Source organism: Pipistrellus hanaki (genome assembly GCF_964339955.1).
Source record: "Pipistrellus hanaki genome assembly, chromosome: 14".
Lineage (NCBI taxonomy): Eukaryota > Metazoa > Chordata > Mammalia > Chiroptera > Vespertilionidae > Pipistrellus > Pipistrellus hanaki.
The window spans coordinates 30253389-30274220 of NC_140516.1; the positions used below are offsets into that span (position 1 = coordinate 30253389).

Consider the following 20832-nt stretch of genomic DNA (forward strand, 5'->3'; position numbering starts at 1 on the left):
CTCTCAGGATTGATAGTAGAGTCTTGTACCTCAGTGCATACTGATGAACAAAGTAAGGTCACATTGACATGCACAACTCCTGTCTTTTTACCAAAGCAACAAAAACAGATATTTTGCCAGGTATTAAGGTATATTATCTGAGTCTACAGAGTAAAGAAATTTCTTCAGGAGAGTGTTTTAGTTTGTTTGAGTTTTGTTTGTTTGTATTTTGCAAAGAGACTTCACCATTCTAAAAATGTTGTATCCTTTGAAGTTTCCAAAAAGAACTCTAAAATAGGATTTTTCTTTGATTATGTTACCATGGATGTATTTAATGAAAATTAGTAGCTGGCAAAGCTGAGAAGTCATATGCTGAAGGAAAGTTGTATTTCTAAGCCTTTCAAGACTTGCTTCATAGTTTCAGGAAATAGAAAATTTATTTTTTTAAATGAATAAAAATTATTTGACAGAGATACTGCAACAGTCTTTTCTATTATAAGTTACAAATATGTTTGATCATTTCTGAGGTATTTGCCTTCACCACATTCAACTGTGTGACTTTTTTGCTTGGTTAGCATTACAGCCAACAGCCTGGTAGCATGCTTTAATCAAGAATTTTAAGTTGGGGGTAAATAAAAATTTTGTAATGGTTTAAAATTTTCTAACTCAACTGTGCTCTCAAGTGTTCAATCTTTTCCCCCTCCTTCCTCCCCTCTTACATCTTCACCCTCACCCCTAAACAGAAACACATATGCTCCCTTTCTGATGCAGGTGCTTCTGCAGGATAGTTGACTGAATGCTTCTGACAGAGAGAACTAGCAATAGAAGAAGCACTTGAGATATTACATCTCATCATGTTCAGAGTTAAAAGTAAAACCCAAGTATTCTTAAGCTTTATTACACTTTATTTTCTCTAAGATCCAAGAGAAGTCTCCATAATAAAAAAAAAAAAAGTGAGGGCATACTTTAATTTGTCAGTTGGAAGACATTTAGTCATCATAACATGGTAATATTGTCAATTCTGTTTCTCCATAGAGTGAGGAGAAATTGGATGAAATGTCAAGCCCCAATGGGACACTGTTATTAAATAGGGGCCACAGTAAAAATATAGCAGAGAAATATTTATGAAAAGAAAATGTAAAGTTTGTCATGTCATGTAATAGTAAAGTTTGTCATGTTGAGTGTAATAGCACCCACATCATCGGCAGAACTGCTCTAAGCACAGCATATTCTCCATCCTCTTATGGATTGGATTATCCCCCAAGTAAAAGGTATTGGGCTTAAAAAATGGAGTTTGTGCATACTGTTAAGGATGTATGCAGTAACATTATGTTTAACTGTTACATGATAATAAGATTCAGAGTTGAGTAATTTAGCCAGAATTGATCACTTTTAGCATCTTGAAATGAAATAATTCAGATCTGTGCTTAGTTCATGATTAATTAATATGCCTGGATCATTTTGGGGGGATTAATTATTCACAGGTTCTAAAAGAGTATCCTAATGTGCTCCTCCTACCTTTATCCCTGTGTATATTTTAAAAAGAAAAGAGGAATTTATGAGTAGTTGTTGGCGAAGCTGTATCTTACTAAATGGTGTCATTTGCATTTTAGGTTGAAGTAGCATTAGAAAGCTAAATAAAGTGGATAAAAGTCATAGGATTTTTTTTTTCTTCCAGAAATGTTTCTTATTTTATAGATGATAAAACTGAGGCCCAGAAGATGAAATGTTTTAAAGATTATGCAGTTAATGACAGTTTAGTTCCCTGGCACATTGTTGATCTTCCTTCTACTGTTAAGTTCACAAAACCTGAAATTGCAAAAGAATTTTGAAGCTGTTCAGAATTAATCTCTGTACAGTGTCAAACTCTTCTTAAAGGTCATGTAATGCTGATGAAATTGGCCTATCTTGAAAGGTTCCTCAGTATATACCCTTCTTTACAGATGCTAGGGCATTTAATGACCCCTGATTTAAGTAGTTAAAAATGTTCAAATATATTTCATGTTTATCTAATAGTTGGAGTATGTACTAATGAAATAATATATATTTTTAAAAAAACTTTTTTATTGATGAGGGAGAGAAAGGAAGTGAGAGGGGAGTGGGGGGACATCAATTTTTATCGTTCCACTTATTTATGCATTTATTGATTGATTCTTGTATGTGCCTTGACTGGGAATCAAATCCACAACCTTGGTGTATCAGGACAACACTCTAATCAACTGAGCTACCTGTTCAGGATTGAAATAATATATTTTTAAGCTTTAAAGACTATAACTAATTTCATCATAAGAGAACTTAGTTGAGCATAAGTTGTTGTTATACAACTATGGAATTATTCCAGAGAAGTATATTATAATGAATATAATTGATTATCGAAAGTACTTTTATTTATGAAGCATCAGCTATTGAATATATTCCCTTGCCAATATTTTCTTTTAGGTTGAGTCTGTAGGTTTGCATTTTTATAATTGTGAACCACTGTTATAGGAGATACATATATTTTACCAATTTTTAGTTTGTATTTGATTAATTTTATTAGAACTGACTTATAAGTTGTTTTGCTTATATCCTTAATTTTAATTACAGAGAAATATTAAAAGGCTGAATGAAATTGTGTTCTGGAGACATTTATATAGGAACAGAACGCTGCTTCTCTTTTCCTCCTCCTTTCTCTACTTTCCTCCCTCTACTTTCTCTCCCCTGCCTCACCCTTGTTTCCAATAAAGAGGAGCCATATGTCATGTTTTGGTAAAGAATAATCTGGTGCAGAGTTTTTCATTTCCGCAGCTGACTAATGCAAATTAGCTGGCAGAGTGGTGGGCGCCAGATTACCATGAAATGTGCCATTGTGTTAGTAATGTCCAAATAATACTTTCAGGTTCTGAATTTTTGGTGGAAGTCAAGGTACAACTCATAACTCCTATAAAGAAAAAAATTTTCTGATAGTGGGATAACTTCTTGAGGAAAGGAAGACTATGTTTCATTCAATAATTTATAAGAAGGCAACTGCGTTACATCTCCATAGGTCAACTCCTAGGGTGGTTTTCCATTTGGTCCTATTCCTCACAATGTGTGTGTTTGCATTTACATTTCAGAATTGTAATCAGTAATTCACAATATTTATTGTAAACTATGAGTAAAGAGTTAAAACATCCTATGAGTACTGGTAACTATGCATTTAGGAAAGATTTCCAAATGTTCTGAATCTAAAGAGGCATACTTTTATTATATGGTAAACTCACCCAGAATCGCTGCTAGTCCCCTCTTTCCCTTGCTTTCCCCCTTTCAGTTGGTAGAGGTAAAGAACACATTAACATTTATTTTCTTTGATTAAACTTTCAGAAAAAACATTTGAACTTTAATTTTTTTCCAAAGCAATAATTAGAGAGACAGTTCCTATATGTTTATGGTCTCTGTAAGTGAGCTTATAAGCTTTATCTTTAATGAATACTTAAACCTTTTAAATAATTAATACTAACTTTATTCTAAGTGACCCAAGAAGTTGGAATTTTCTCATTTTTCTGAAGAATGAATTTTTATGCCCTATCATAATCAGTTTATTTTTTTTCTAGTCTGTATACTAAATCTCCCCAGATAGTAACCAAATGAAATTTTATCATTTTCTCTTTATTTAAAACAAAAATAAGCTATTATTATGCTCTTTCTCAACTTTTAAAAAACTCTTCTGCTCTGGCCTCGTAGCCCAGTTGGTTAGAGCATCATCCTGCTATACCAAGATTGCCAGTTCGATCCCCTTTTAAGGCAGATACAAGAATCAACCAATTATGTATCTCTCTCAAATCAATAATTTAAAAAATTAAGAAAACATTAAAAAAAAACTCTTAATATAACATTTTTATTTTTTCTAACATATTCTCCTGGACTAAACTCTGTTCTTCTAATACACAGTATGTAAGCCTTGTTATCCAATTTATATATTAATAAAGTTGTAAGATTTTTATACCTTGAAGGACTTAATATTTAATTCGGCCCCATTCTAATATAAATAATAAAACAGATCTGCAAGTATCAATCTGTCCTGGGTCATTTAATATCTGTATATCTCAAAATCATACTGCTAAACTCAAATCCATTCTTTCTACTGTACTGTGTTCTCTTGTATGAATTATTTTTCTTTTATTATTTTGATCTCCAAAGAAGTAGAAATAGAAACTGAAAAGGGTGAGGGGAAGCATTTGTATTATATATAATGTCTTAGAACTTGTTTAATTTCAAATAAACTCAAAATAACTTAAACAAAAGGAGACTTGTTTATTGACTATCTTACGCTAAAAATGCTCTGGCCTGGATCTAGATGCTTAACAGATGTCAGGAATCTCTCTCAACTCTTTCCTTTCTCTGTATATACTTTATTTTCAGGCAGACTCTCTAATATAACGGCAAGGTATGACTCCCAGTAGCTCTAGCTTTACATTCTGCCTGCTTTAGCAAATGTGGTGGGAAGAGAACTATGATTTGAGCTAAAATTCCTAGATTAGGTTCTAGCTCAACTGGATTAGGGTATGTACCCATTTCTTAACTAAACACTCTGGCCAGAGGCTTGGGCATTTATCTGAAGCTGAAGAATAAGGCCCACCTTCCACACCCACAAACCACTGGAAGAATGATAGCTTCTCCAACGAGAAAGGATGCTGTGTGGAGAGAAAAATGGCAGTGGTCTGCTTCATACTAGTCTTCAGGATTCTGTGGTTCATGCACCACTATTTAATACATTATTCTTTAGTTAGTTGCGTAGAATTAAAGCGCTATAATACACTAAACTTTGGAGATTCTTTATAAATAGGAAAAACAAGAGCTCAAAGAGGTCTTACTATTTTTTTTATTTTCTGTGTGTTTTTTTTTTGTTTGTTTGTTTTTTTACCACATAGTTAGTAGGTATACTATTAGTAAAACCCAGGATGGGGGAGTAAAAAGTTTTAGAATCAGCTCTGGAGGCAACCAATGGATATCTAGATCTTTCTCTCTGTGTCTCTCTCATCAACCTATCCTCAGGTCAGGATTAAAAAAATGTTTTAGAATCAGATTTACATTTAGATTCAGATGCAGGTTTTGAGCAAAATATTTTATGTTCAGATTTTTTATCCTTAAAATAAGAGGTGATAGAATGTTTTTGGTAGAGTTGTAGTGTTAGGAATATATGTAAAATGTTTGGCATGTTGTTTAATATACAATAACTACTGTTATATGTTGTCATTGTAATAATAGCCATTCCTAAGAACCACATTTCTTCCTTTGGTGAGTTACTTTCCTGTGATAATCTTGTGATCATTCTGAAATGTAGTTTTCCAAGTTATAAGCAAACATTGCATATTAAAATAATCTACTTTATTTCTGAATTTAGAACTGAAGTAGAAAATTACTTTTTTAACTGAGAAATCTAGATTGTGAATTCATAGTAGAGAAGATGATCTGAGAGTACTGATGCATAGAATATGAACAAAACATTACATATCTTGTGGTATCTAGGTATTATAGTGTTCTGGTTTGGTAGTTAGTTGTATAGAATTATAGCACTAAAAGATGTGTATAACCTATACTTTTAAGTCTCTTTTTAAAGAAGTTAATCATATACAAAGATTTATATAAACAACTAAGGATAAAAAATAATTTATTAAAAATATATCAGACAAATGTAAATTTCAATGGCAGATGATGTTGCTCTGATTTACTGTTAATGAGCTGCATTTAAATATTAATCATTTAAGGTCAGATTTCTAATGTAAATATGTTCTTCAGTGGGTACAACCCAGTTACCACAATAATTTAAGTGAAACAACTATAATGGAACTTTTCTTTTGAATTTGGCTTTTCTCTTTTTCTGTCCACCAGGGAGTAACTATTCCCAGTCAGAGGCGCTATGTGTATTATTATAGCTACCTGTTAAAGAATCATCTGGATTATAGACCAGTGGCACTGTTGTTTCACAAGATGATGTTTGAAACTATTCCAATGTTCAGTGGCGGAACCTGCAGTAAGTGCTCCAAATTCTTATTCTCCCATGTACTGGAACACTTTTCTTAACATATGTAGAAGTTTATATAAAAATCGGCTGGTGTCGCTCAGTGGTTGAGTGTCAGACCTATGAATTAGGAGGTCACATTTCCATTCCCGGTCAGGGCACATGCCTGGGTTGTGGCTCTAACCTCAGTAGGGGCATGCAGGAGGTAGCCGATCAATGGTTCTCATTATTGATGTTTCTATCTCTTTCTCCCTCTCCCTTCCTTTCTGAACGCAATAAAAAAATATTTTTTAAATATCTAGAAAGAAATTTATTGCACTTAAAATTTATGTGGGGGTATATATATATATATATATTTATTTATTTCTGAAACATCCCATATTGATTGTTTAGTGCACTGGTCAGTTGTTTAGTGCACTGGTCTAAAGAAGCCAAGAGCAATGTTTTAATGTCTTTAAAACAAAATTGTATTTATGAAGGAAAAATTCTGTGCTGCAATTATAAATTGCAGCCTAAGTTTTGACTAGATGGCTTAAAAAAAAAAGCCTGTCCTGTCACATCTAGCATCAGAATGGCAGTGGGGTTCATCAGTTTACTGGGATTGAAGCACGGACCAGTTTCTTCATATCTTAAGGAAGACTAGATATTGATAGAAATGGTGACAGGCAATAAAAGAAAAAGTGATATGACATGGTGATAGTCTAAAGTATATTGACTGAATAGGGTTGAGTCAAAGTGTGTGTCGTATTAGAGAAAATCTGGATTTAGTTTTGAGTATTTATAATGCAATTTTGTAGTTTCTAGATAAGATACCACCACATTATTTCTTTAATAGTTCTAATTTCTGCAATATTTTGCAATTCATTAGTGGTTTTAGTTTTTAGCTTTTAAGTTTTGCTTAAACTTAAAATATTTATGTAATTTAAAACAATTTTTGTCCCTAAATTAATTTATACGTAGGAAATTAATTTCTTGATTTTGTTTATCTTTGTCAGATAGGTATGATCACCTTCATCAGATATTTTCTGTATTCTTAGAGAAAGGCAATTTTATCAGAGACCACAAAGTCTTGTAAGGGGCCTCTTTGATCCTTTTGTCATCTCAGTACAATTTTGAAAACTGCTGGGTGCAAGGCACTAAGATATCAGAGGTGATTGACATAAGCTAGGAACTTAACAGATTCATAGAAGAGAAGGAAACAGGAAGAAAAAAAACTCATGCTTTTGCTATAGTACAGATATCAGTAGAAGAGCCAAAAGAAAGGCATAACAAATTAGAGAAATAATAATAAGGGAAAGAAGAGAACATTCAGTTTAGTAATCTTGTATAGTTTTTTTCACATTGCTTCTCTTAAAAAATTTCACCAATTCTCTTTTTCTACAGTTAAATAATTTGTGTTTTGTTTTATGATACATATTTTTTTGTTTTGTTTTGGTCTCAGTATTCATACTGACAACTGAAATCTTTTAAATCTTTACTAATTTTCTATGCATTCTGATTTAATACTATGTAGTAAAGCTGTATATAATTATGTGGGAGGTTGTATATATAAATTACAAATGCTAAGAAAAAGTTTTGGGGAATTGTCAGTTTCATGAAGGAAGTCCAGCTCAGTATTGAACGCTCGGGAAAGCATACATTGACATTAAAACCGAGGGAAGTATTATAGGCAATAGGAAAGGAGCTGGACAAGAAATGTAGGGACAGAGAATAGAATAGGAATAGATGTGGCTCACTGTTAGCGGGTCTTGAATGGGGATTTCAGACTTAATATGACAAATACTACAGTGTCGGTGATAATGCTGGAGGCGTAAACTGTGTTGTAAGTACAGTTGTGTAGAAAGTGATGATAGCAAGAGTAGAAAATGATGAACAAAGGAAGCCAGTTATATGACTTGCTCAAAGCCAGATGTGCTCTGCTAGAGCAATAAAATGGAATTAGCTTATTTTTTCTTCTGCCATTTTTATTTGAAAAATTTGTCAAGAGTTTCTATTCTGGTCAGGTGAATAATTCACTGAAAAACTAGGAATCTGAGACTTGGGGACATGAATGTTGACATTTTAGTTTTAAATATGTTTTAATTCAAGTGAAGGTAAGCTGTTTACATGAAGATAGATATTCAATGAGCACTTGGAAGTATGGGTTTGAATCTTTAGATGAGAGGATATATCAGATATTTTGGGAAGCATCAGGAAAGGGACATAGTTAAGCCTTTCAGTTAAATGGTGTGAGGCTGTCGGATGAGAAGGCGCAGCGGGAAATGGTGAGGACTGAGACAGGGGAGCTGGGACAATCTTCGTTCTGGAGGAATAAGAGGAATCCGTGAAGAAAACAGCTTGTGAAAGAGTGTCTTCTGCAAAGTTGGCAGGGATTTACTACTTTTTTTCTTACTTGATTATTGTCTTAATATTTCTAAGTCTATATATCTTAAAGGGTTAAAAATGTTAATAAGAGATGATCACTGATTTTTTTTAAACTATGATAGATACCCATCTTTAGAAAACAGTCATATGAAAGGATATATATCAAAAGTGTGTCTTAGAAGTTCACAGAACCATAATAATGTTGGACTTATCTGTCTAAAATATTAAATTCATATTAAACTCATCTTTTAAAATGGTTCATTGTACTTTGAATCCTTAGTCAAGAAAGTAGAAATTGTTGAAAGATTGTTAGTATAATATTTCCTCTTTTTTAGAGAGCTTTTTCTCAAGATAAATGTCTTGCAAACCCAAATAGAATATCCGCATGTGCTTTGATCAGTTCTACTATTTATTATGTGATTTTTCAAATTGCTTTAGATATTGGATGCATGAGCTAGTAGATGTTTATTAAACTGGGGAATTCATTTAGTTTGGATAGCATTTTGCCTTGTTCTTAATTGTTGGTCTTATTGATAAAGAATGGGATACTTTTTTTTTCATCTTTAAAGATAATGCCTTGTGGTGGGAGAATTTTATTTCTATGTGTATATGTACGTGTATGTGTATATATACACGTATTTATTTCTCATGCACTTTATGCAAGCTTGCTTTTATTTCTTAATTATTTTGACATGTTTCCTTCAAAAACCCATTTCTAACCCTCCTAAGGCTAGTCACTCTTTTATGAAATTGTTTGTGAACTCATTGTACCATAAATTAGTTATACTTTGTCATTATTACCTTTAAGTTGCATTGCTAATACATACGCATGATACATCATATTTTATCAGTTATTTTCATTCTTTCATCCATTCATTCATTTTGAATTTTTATTGACTTCAGAGAGGGAGGAAGAGGGAGAGAGATAGAAACGTCAGTGTTGAGAGAGAATCATTAATTGGCTGCCTTCTGCATGCGCCCCCACCGGGGACTTAGCCTACAACCCAGGTATGAGCCCTGACCACTAATCAAATCCGAGACCTCCTGGTTCATAGGTGATGATCGACCACTGAGACACTCCAGCTGGGAGCCAGTTATTTTAAAGCAGACATAAGCCAAAATCAAAATACTTGTCAATGAATTGGGGGGACGGGAGCGGGGCGGTGCACTTCAATATGTACTTTATGTCTTTTGCCTTTCTTAGCAGACATTTCAAACCCTCTCCTTCCTGTTTCTCATCATGGTGGCTTTATATACCTTTAAAAATAAAGTGTGAGCTGTAGGTAAAATGAATGACAGTTAATATTTTTGTAAATATTGAGACTTATGTTTATGGAATTTAGTAAAACTTTCTATAGAGTATATTTTCTTACCTCTTGTGAACATGTAATGATTTTTTGGATTTTGTTACATGATAGAGACTTTAAAATATTGCACCAAAGTAACTTTTAAAACTTACCTTTAAGCAGTTCATAGATGTGCCAGAAAGTTATTTTAAGCATTTCTAACATCATTTTAGTGTTAAAGTTTTTATGTTACTATAGTGCTAGAAGTCTAATTTTAGGACTTATTATTTTTGAAACAGAATTGACTTTCATGCCAGCAATAGAACCTTATGTTGAAGGTTCAGATTGGGGAAAATTTTGTATTGATTACATTTTTACTTAATTTATATTATTAATTTGTTTTAGATCAGGATTAGAATATCAGAATTACTATTTTGTATATATTGCTAATATTAACAATTAAAATAGTTTTTGACAGTTTGCTAGTTAAAGCCATTTCCTGTGAAATGATACTTTTATGTATTTAACCATGCAGATCCTCATTTTGTGGTCTGCCAGCTCAAGGTGAAGATATATTCCTCCAGTTCAGGACCCACACGTCGGGAAGACAAGTTCATGTACTTTGAATTCCCTCAGCCATTGCCTGTGTGTGGTGACATCAAAGTAGAGTTCTTCCACAAACAGAACAAGCTAAAGAAGGTTTGCACTTTGCTTTTATTGGGAAAAATATAAAAATAACTGCACCTTGAATAGTAACCTTAGATCTTTTGTGTAAAGTATTTGGTTAGGCAGAAATCAACCTGTAAGGATATATTAAAAGGTTATTTCATTTTATGACTGATATCTAATGAATTAGAATTGGTTTTCTGTTAGATTTGCACATGCATTGTTTACCATAGGCATTGATGAGTCGTTATAATGGTAAATAATCCTATTAGAAGGAAAAAGGACAAAAGACCTTTTAAAGTTAAATGTAATTTGAGATGAATTTTCTTTAACTTGAGTTATACAAAGAAATTTTTTAAAAATAGTAAAGATTGTATACATACTACATGAAATCAGTTTTAATCTTCTTAGAGGGGGTGATTAATTACCTGAGAAGAAGTTAGCAAGGGATCAAATAAACTTGGTCTGTATGTATAAATAAGATCTGTTTCATGGTCTTATATAATGACACAAACCACTTTCCCCCATTTTGGTTTCTGTTTCTTACAATTATGTCATTTTATATTTTGCTTCTTCAAATTTACTAAGTATTTCGAATTTAGCTAGAAGAGAAATAGGTATGAAGAGGAAGTGATAAAGAATGAAAAAAATGGCCGAAACCAGTTTGGCTCAATGGATAGAGCGTCGGCTTGGGGACTGAAGGGTCCCGGGTTCGATTCCGGTCAATGGCATGTACCTTGGTTGCGGGCATATCCCCAGTAGGGGGTGTGCAAAAGGCAGCTGATCGATGACTCTCTCATCGATGTTTCTAACTCTCTATCTTTCTCCCTTCCTCGCTGTACAAAATCAATAAAATATTTTATAAAAAAAAAAAAAAGAATGGAAAAAATGTATTATTTAAATATATAGGTTTAAAAAAGTGAGGTTTGTATCTTATTGTTCTATATTTAGAAAATATAAGCTCATTTTAAAACTGTGTTGTTTTAAAATATTATGAGTGAACATTTAAGATGAAGCTAAAAAAATTTTTAATTGGTGATGAACAAAAATACTAGCTTTTGTATATTGATACTTGCCTCTTTAAACATTTGTATAGCACATTACCAATTTTTAGAAATTTTTAGTAATAGAATTGATTTAATTTTCCTGATGTTTAGCTTTTTTTTTTTTTTAAAGAAAATAAGAGGAAGTTTCATTTACTACAAAAATTTTTAACTATACTTTGACTTATTAGAAGAAATATAATTTTCTTTATTTAGAATCCAAGTAGTTAGGAAATAACAAAATGTTAAACTAATTTTTTTCACCAGAAACCTATTTTTTTTTTTACTTGTCCTATATAAATATATTTCAATAACTTTGAAAATTATTTTTTAATAATCCAAGAAGTGCCCAGCTGGTGTGATCACCAGTTCGATTTCCAGTCAGGGGACATGCCAGGATTGTGGGCTTGGTCCCTAGTGGGGGGGCGTGCTGAGGCAGCCGATCAGTGATGTTTCTCTCTCATTGATGTTTCTATCTCTCTATCCCTCTAAAAATCAGTAAAAACCTATAAAAAGAAGATGATACTATCTAAATAAATAAGTCAACAAACCAAGAAGCGTTAGCAAATGTTTTAAAATTAAGGTAGTTGTTTTTTCTTCTATTCATTGTAAAACAAGTACACTTAAAATCTTGTATTTTGTCTTTAAAAACAAACAGGCACCTTAATCTATTTCTCTGTACCTTTGCGAGTGTGCTAATTCGTATTTCAGTTATCTCCTGTGCATTATATTAACACATGTAAAATGAAAGATTCGATAAATATTTATAATATATTTTGGATTACTTACATACATTTCCATTATATGTGATATTTTTCTTCCTGTTATAAATGTTTGCAGTGATTTAAACAAAAACAGGTTTAGTATAATCACTGTATTTATATGGAATCCACATTTTTGGAAATTTGAATATTACTAGCTTATTTTCTTCTGATTCTAAGTAAAATATGTGTGTAATTACTAATTTAGTGACTTTGGTAAAATAATTAAAACAAATATTTTTTAAAAGGCAGTGCTAAGTACTATTAAAAGTTGCAAAAAACATTTAAGATATGATACTTCCATGGGTGGGATAACTTAAAGATAAATTAAATAAAATATTTAAATGACCAGATAAGGTATCACAAGGTTGTACATCTTTAATTGTCAAATGATCCATGCAGACCAAATTTAGTAAGAGAGGGAACATTTTTGTTGTTGTTGTTGGTTAAGAAAGGTTTGAAGTAATGAACGTCTGATGCCATTTTTGATTAATAAGACCTCATATTACTAGTAAGAAGTGATTCCTTAAAAATAAGCATTTTATAACAAAAAAAAGTCAGAAGTACTTACCGTCTCCCCTCCCACTTCATATTTTATTATGAATTTTTTTCAAACATTCATTATTACTTAAGAAACCAGAGCTGTTTAATGTTTGAATTGCCATAGCAGTAAAAATGTATCTGCCTTGCTTCGTTGGGAAGTTGTACCTGATATTTCAACAACAACTGTTAAAGTAAAATTTTTAATAGCTGTGGAAACATAGAGAAAATTAAATCCATTTCTGAATTTTTAAATACATACATATATACAAACTCAAAACATTTTTGAAGGCTAATATTAGACTAGAAAGGAGACATTTTACTTAAGGTTTTAAAGCAAAAGTAAGCTATCTTATAACTTGTGGAATTACATTTTTGGTTTAAAATTTAAAGAAAAGAAAAATCATGTGAATTAGATACAACGGATTGCTAAGTATTAGTCTTTGTGTTTACCTTTATTCAAAATATTAAATAACATGGCTTATTTTGACTTTATTTTTTAGGACAAAATGTTTCATTTTTGGGTAAATACATTCTTCATACCAGGACCAGAGGAGACGTCAGAAAAAGTAGAAAATGGAAGTCTATGTGATCAAGAAATTGATAGTATTTGCAGTATAGAGCGATCAGATAATGACAAGGAATATCTAGTACTCACTTTAACAAAAAATGATCTCGACAAAGCAAATAAAGACAAGGCCAATCGATACTTTTCTCCAAATTTTAAGGTCAGTTAAAAACATTTTGAGGAGTTGGTGGGTGGCTCTGTGTGTGTGCTGCTTTTATTTTAGGTGTATAGCCTTGTGAAGGCCTTCCTTGACTAATTTTTAAATTAAATATTATTTAGAAGTAATATTTATGCAGCAGCAATCTGATAGTTTCTAATAAAATTCAAGATGTGTAAAAAGTCATGAAAGCTGTGCTTTCCTTATTTCTTTGTTGTTTGGTTAAATTTGAGGCACTTGTTTGGGAGGAATTAATTAAGTGGGATATGAAGGAGAAATAGGGGAAGTAAAGGGTAGAAGAAACTCTTAATTATTTGAGAAGAATTCATATGGGATGTTCTCACTGATTTTACTCTTGTACTCCTCCAATTTATTCTCAGTCCCTCACAGTGATCTTAAATAGAGATTGATTGTGTCATTCCTGTTGACAATTTTTAAGATGTTATAGTCTTTGTTTTGCCCAACAAGAGCTTGTATTATTTAGCACAGGTATTTCTTAGCACAGGCCTACCTCCTATATCAACCGGAGACATATTCTTTCCCTTTTCCCTGGGATTCACTCATATTGGTCTTTCTTTATCTCCAAGATGGTTCTGCCTCTGGTCTTTCCAGTTCTTTCCTCTTCCTGTACCTCTCCACCCTCAGCCTTTTCCCTACCCTTCACATAGATACCCTTCTCATATTCTAGTCTTTTTTTTTAAATATATTTTATTGATTTTTTACAGAGAGGAAGAGAGAGGGATAGAGAGCTAGAAACGTTGATGAGAGAGTAACATCAACCAGCTGCCTCTTGCACACCCCCTACTGGGGATGTGCCCCCAACCAAGGTACATGCCCTTGACCGGAATCGAACCCGGGACCCTTCAGTCCGCAGACCGACGCTCTACCACTGAGCCAAACCAGTTTTATAGTCTTATCTTCAGTTTTATATGGACTGAAAGGCGTTCTCTCGTCATCCTCCCCTCTTACCGCCTTTCTACAATTGTTTCCTCTCATTATGGAATTATTTGTTTATTTTAATTTCATATATTTGTGATTGTTTGTTTGTATGTGTGTGTGTTCCCATGCATAAATAATAATTCTCCAGGTTCCGAAATGGAGGTTTGACATTTTTTTCTTTCCCTTTCCTATTTCATACTCTGTTTGACTTCCTCCCTTTGCTTTCACCATCCTTCCTACTTTCTCTCTTTAAAAATTCTTACTTTTTTCTTCATTCCATTTGTATATATAACAATCTTAATCATAGCTTATAAGTGTAAGAATATTGCTAGTAATAATAAAATAAAGGGGGTGGCTACACATTTTAACTGAAAATAGATCCAGTATTAAGTACCTTTAGATCATATATTTTCTTAAAGTATTTGTAAAGTGTCTTTTAGAATCCACAGGTTTCCGTTTACTTTCTTTTCTTTAGTCTACATTTTTCTCAATCACTAGCTTTTAAAGTATAACTTGCTCTAGTTTTATTGTTTTCTGTTTTAATATATTGTATACTTATGATTACAAAAAAACTTTTAAATATCAGTAAACAAAAACAATATTTTAATTATTGGTAAGTGCTATGAAAAATAAAGCAGAGGCTCAGTGATAGAGCGTTGACCTATGAACCAGGAGGTTAAATTCTCTGTCAGCACATGCTCAGGTTCTAGGGGGCATGCAGGAGGCAGCGAATCAAAGATGCTTTCTCATCATTGATATTTCTCTTTCTCTCCTTTCCTCTTTGAAATCAATAAAAATATATATTTTTTAAATAAATAAAGATGTGACAGGGAATGATCTTGTGTATTTTTTAACTGAATGGTTAGAGAAGGTCTCCCCAAGCAGGTGGCATTTTAATTGGAGGCCGAAATGAAATAAGTGAACTACACAAATATCTGAGAAAAGAGCAGGTACCAAAGTCCTGAGATATTAAGGAGCTTGGTGTTATTTGAGGATCGATAAATAAGTCATTTAATGTCTTTACATTCGGACTAAAGCACACTAGTGCTTTAGAATGTATTTAGCATAGGAAAGATGTAATCTGAATGTTCACTCTTTCCACTTCTTGAATATATATAGGCTGGAGAGGAGTTGAGATTGGAAATTGTTGCAGTGGTTTGGTTCAGATGAGAAGTGGTGGTGGTTTGGACTAGTAGAGTAGAGTAGTAGCAGTGAGGGGTATGAGAAGCTATCCGGTATACTGTTGACTCTTGCATGGCATGGGTTTGAACTGTGCAGATCCACTTATATGAGGATTTTTTTTTTCTTCAATGAATACAGAGTCGGCTCTCTGTAACCCCGAGTTTTGCATCCACAGATTCAACCAACGGGGCCAACTGTATGCATTGTTTCATGCCCTTTTATATAAGGGACTTGAGCATCTACAGATTTTGGTAACACAGAAGGATACTGGAACCAATCCCTGATGGGTACCAGGGGAATAGCTGTAAAGTTTTTGCGGAGTTGAAAGTTATACACCAATTTCCAACTGCATAAGAGTTGGTGCTCCTGGCCTCTTTGTTGTTCCAGGAGCAACTGTTTATGGATTACTGATATAAAAGAAGGAGAAGAATTGATGACTCTTAGATAATGTGAGGAGAGGCTGTAGATATAATAAAGTAAGCAAGGGATTCTAATTTAAATCCCACTAGATAGGTGGTCTTCAGCAGGTTACCTAATCTCTCTGGGCCTTAGCTTCCTCTGCTTTAAAATGGAATTCTTGTCCTGTAGAGCTATTTTGACAATAATTTTATTAAGCCTGTAAGGCCCTTGGTTGTCTATTTAAACCACTGTATGATGTTAACTTTCATTTCCTTCCTTCAGGAGAAGTTTTTAGGACTAATGAGATCTTAAACATTGTTGTTGATCAATATTTTATATAGTACTGGAGACCTGGTGCGCAGATTCGTGCATTGGTGGTGTCCCTTGGCATGGCCTGCGGGGATCGGCCAAAACTGGCGTTCCGACATCCCCTGAGTGGTCCTGGATTGTGAGAGGGCACAGGCTAGATAGAGGGACCTCACGGGTGCATGATCAGGAGTGGAGAGGGACTGCGGGAGGGCTCCAAGGCGTGTCCGGCCCGTCTCACCCAGTCCTGATTGGACCAAACCCCAACAGCAAGCTAACCTACCAGTTGGAGCATCTGCTCCCTAGTGGTAGTGCATGTTATAGCTACTGGTTAAACCAATGATCGGACACTTGGCATATTAGGCTTTCATTATATAGGATAATATTTGTATTTGTTTAGTATTTTTATATCAGAAAATACATAGATTTTCAAATAGGTAGTAAGTGAAACATTCTTTTGGAATTCAACTGTTAGTGAATAGAATTTTGTGATGAAAATATATTTTGTCAACTATTGATGAACTTCAGTCTCAGTGTATATTTGTTTTGTATATTTAGATAATGCTTGAAGTTAATGCTTATTAAAAATATATATTAACATGCCAGTTTATCTTTTTACCATATAAGAAAAGACAGTGTAAGAAATTTTAAGAAGGGGGAGAGGAGTCATTTAAAAGGCAGCTGCCTTTTAAAGATCATGTTTGTCATAGTACTTAAAAATGAATCTGCTAAAAGAATGTCTATACTAAGTAATTTAAGATTAGTCTGATTTATGGATTTTCCATTTAAACTTTCTCTTTTTTCTCTAGGTGAAGCTATACTTCACAAAAACAGTAGAGGAGTCATCAAATCCAGAGGCTAGCAGTTCAACTTCTGTAACACCAGATGTTAGTGACAATGAACCTGATCATTATAGGTATTCTGACACCACTGACTCTGATCCAGAGAATGAACCTTTTGATGAAGATCAGCATACACAAATTACGAAAGTCTGAATTTTTTTTTATGAAGAGGGATAAAATACCATGAAAACAAACTTGAATAAACTGAAAATGGACCTTTTTTTTTTTTTTTTTTTTTTTTTTTAATGGCAATAGGACATTGTGTCAGATTACCAGTTATAGGAACAATTCTCTTTTCCTGACCAATCTTGTTTTACCCTATACATCCACAGGGTTTTGACACTTGTTGTCCAGTTGAAAAAAGATTGTGTAACTGTGTCATGTATATACCTTTTTGTGTCAAAAGAACATTTAAAATTCAATTAGGATAAATAAAAATGGCACTTTCCCATTTTATTCCAGTTTTATAAAACGTGGAGACAGACTGATGTGTATATGTAGGAATTTCTCATTGTGTGTTCTGTCACCAACCGAAGTGGCTAAAGAGCTTTGTGATGATATACAGGTTCACATCCTACCCCTTTGCACTTGTGGCAACAGATAAGTTTGCAGTTGGCTGGAGGAGTTTCTGAAGGGTTTTGCTACATTCTAATGCATGTATTCGAGTTAGGGGAATGGAGGGAATGCTCAGAAAGGAATATATTTTATGCTGGACTCTGGACCATATAACATCTCCAGCTATTTACACACACCTTTCTTTAGCATGCTACAGTTATTAATCTGGATATTTGAGGAATTGGCCGCTGTCACTGCTTGTTGTTTGTGCATTTTATTATTTTTTTAAAGCATATTGGTGCTAGAAAAGGCAGCTAGAGGGAGTGAATCTGTATTGGGGTACAGGAATGAACCTTGCACAACATCTTAAGAATCCACAAATGAAGGGATATAAAAATAATGTGGTCACAGATAAGAAACACAGCAACAATGACTTAACCATATAAATGTGGAGGCTATCAACAAAGAATGGGCTTGAAACATTATAAAAATTGACAATGATTTATAAATACATTTTCTCAATTGTAATGAATGCTCCATCTCCTGTGTAATCAAGGCCAGTGCTAAAAGTCAGATACTCTTATTACCTACATCAGTCAACAACTTACACATATTTTATTAGTTTTCAATCATATACCTGCTGTGGATGCTTCATGTGCTGCCTGCAAGCTTCTTTTTTCTCATTAAATATAAACTGTTTTGTAATGCTGCACAGGAAATTTCAATTTGAGATTCTACAGTAAGCAGTTTTTTTTTTCTTTAAAGATTTATGATGCACTTATTCAGTCCAATAGCTGTCAGCCGTTCCACCCTTTGACCTTACACATTCTATTACAATGAGTTTTGCAGTTTTGCACATTTTTAAAATGTCATTAACTGTTAGGGAATTTTACTTGAATACTGAATACATATAATGTTTATATTTAAAAGGACATTATTTGTGTTAAAAAGGAAATTAGAGTTGCAGTAAATTTCAACGCTGCACAAACAATAAGGCATTTACTTTTTCAGTAGAAGTTGTCCCACATAATGCTTTTAACAATTTGCTATTGAAAGAATAGATTTTCTTTTAGATGTGCAGTGTTGAATTATTTCTTGATAGTGCTAGAGTTAGAACTAGGGCTTCTTTTTCACTTAAGTATCATATATTTGATATGCCCAGACTGCATATTATTTTAAGCAGAGTACAACTACTAATGTAAAGCTAATGTGAAGATATTATTAAAAAAAGAATTTTCCCCCAGAAATTTGGTGTCTTTCAAATAATAGCTTGCCCTGGAAACATTTGAATATCCAATTTATTTCTTAATGGTGTAAAATCTCATTTTCAATAACTTATTGGTGCTGAAATTGTTCACTAGCTGTGGTCTGACCTAGCTAATTTACAAATACAGATTGCATAGGACCTATTAAAGCAGCATTTATAGAGTTTGATGGTAAATAGATTAGGCAGAACTTCATCTAAAATATTCTTAGTAAATAATGTTAACATGTTTTCCATACCTCATCAGTTTTCATTCAGCAAATAAAATTTTTAAATTTTTAACAAAGCTCTTAGGATTTACACATTTATATTTAAACATTGTTATATAAAGAATTGATTGGTAAGGTTAGAGACATAAATTAAATTGGTAAGGTTAGAGACAACTACTCCTAAGATCTCACATTGGAATTTATATGCCACCTTTCGTAAAAGCTGAAAATTGTTGACTAAGTTGAAAATCATTGATGTTTTGAAGATAGTTATTATTACTGTTATTTGTTACAGTTTTGGGCACAGTATATTAAAATATAACTTGTATTGTTCCGATATGTAACATGGAGGGCCAGGTCATAAATAATGACATTATAATGGGCTTTTGCACTGTTATTATTTTTCCTTTGGAATGTGAAGGTCTGAATGAGGGTTTTGATTTTGAATGTTTCAATGTTTTTGAGAAGCCTTGCTTACATTTTATGGTGTAGTCATTGGAAATGGAAAAATGGCATTTTATATATATTATATATATATATATAAATATATATTATACATACTACTCTCCTTTATTTCAGTTACCATCCCCATAGAAGTTGACAAGAATTGCTATGACTGAAAGTTTTTGAGTCCTAATTAAAACTTTATTTATGACAGTATTCATAATTAGCCTGAAATGCATTCTGTAGGTAATCTCTTGAGTTTCTGGAATGTTTTCATAGACTTTTTGGATGTGCAGCCGCTTACATGTCTGAAGTTACTTGAAGGCATCACTTTTAAGAAAGCTTACAATTGGGCCCTGTACCATCCCAAGTCCTCTGTAGCTCCTCTTGAATATTTTTTGCCATAATTATTAAAGGGTAGTTGAATAAATAGCATCACCATTCTTTGCTGTGGCACAGGTTATAAACTTACGTGGAGTTTACTGGCAGCATCAAATGTTTCAGCTTTAAAAAAATAAAAGTAGGGTACAAGTTACATGTTTAGTTCTAGAAAATTTGTGCAATATGTTTATAACGATGGCTGTGGTTGCCACAAAGTGCCTCGTTTACCTTTAAATACTGTTAATGTGTCATGCATGCAGATGGAAGGGGTGGAACTGTGCACTAAAGTGGGGGCTTTAACTGCAGTGTGTGGCAGAGTTGCCTTCTACCCTGCCAGTTCAAAAGTTCAATCTGTTTTCATATAGAATATATATACTAAAAAATTTCAGTCTGTTAAAACAGCCTTACTCTGATTCAGCCTCTTCAGATACTCTTGTGCTGTGCAGCAGTGGCTCTGTGTGTAAATGCTATGCACTGAGGATACACAAAAAATATGTGTACAGAATAATGCCTCATACCAATCAGATGTCCATTTGTTATTGTGTTTGTTAACAACCCTTTATCTTTAGTGTTATAAACTCCACTTAAAACTGATTAAAGTCTCATTCTTGTCATTGTGTGGGTGTTTTATTAAATCAGAGTATAATTTAAATTGCTTAAATTTGTTGAAATTTCAAATAATGGGCAGCCAAATGTGCTTACTACATTTTCTATTAAGTTTCCCCCCAAACCCCCCTGCTGTCCTTCATAGTCTACAATTATTAAAACATGGACTTTGTCAGCCTGGGAGTAGAGTATCAGTCTACTCACGTTTGAGAAAGGCACTTTTTAGGGCCTTTAGTCAACACTTAATAAATTGTTTTAAGCACATTACATTACATAACATCCTAATCTTGAAAAACTTCAAGATTCTTGAAAAATTTGTGCATTTTTTTTTTTAAACTAAGCCAGATGTCTGCAGATAATT

General features: G+C 33.1%; 1 protein-coding gene across 1 annotated transcript in view; it reads left to right on the forward strand.

Annotated features, from left to right (window-relative positions):
• PTEN (phosphatase and tensin homolog) overlaps nt 1–20479 on the forward strand; it is a gene marked incomplete at its 5' end in the record, with an annotated part of 78052 nt that extends 57573 nt beyond the window's left edge. The window contains 4 exons of the mRNA XM_084904386.1: nt 5830–5971; nt 10145–10308; nt 13123–13347; nt 16980–20479. Coding sequence (XP_084760512.1) covers nt 5830–5971; nt 10145–10308; nt 13123–13347; nt 16980–17165 — 717 coding nt within the window. The remainder of the gene's footprint in view (nt 1–5829; nt 5972–10144; nt 10309–13122; nt 13348–16979) is intronic.
• Between the last annotated feature and the right edge of the window lie 353 nt (nt 20480–20832).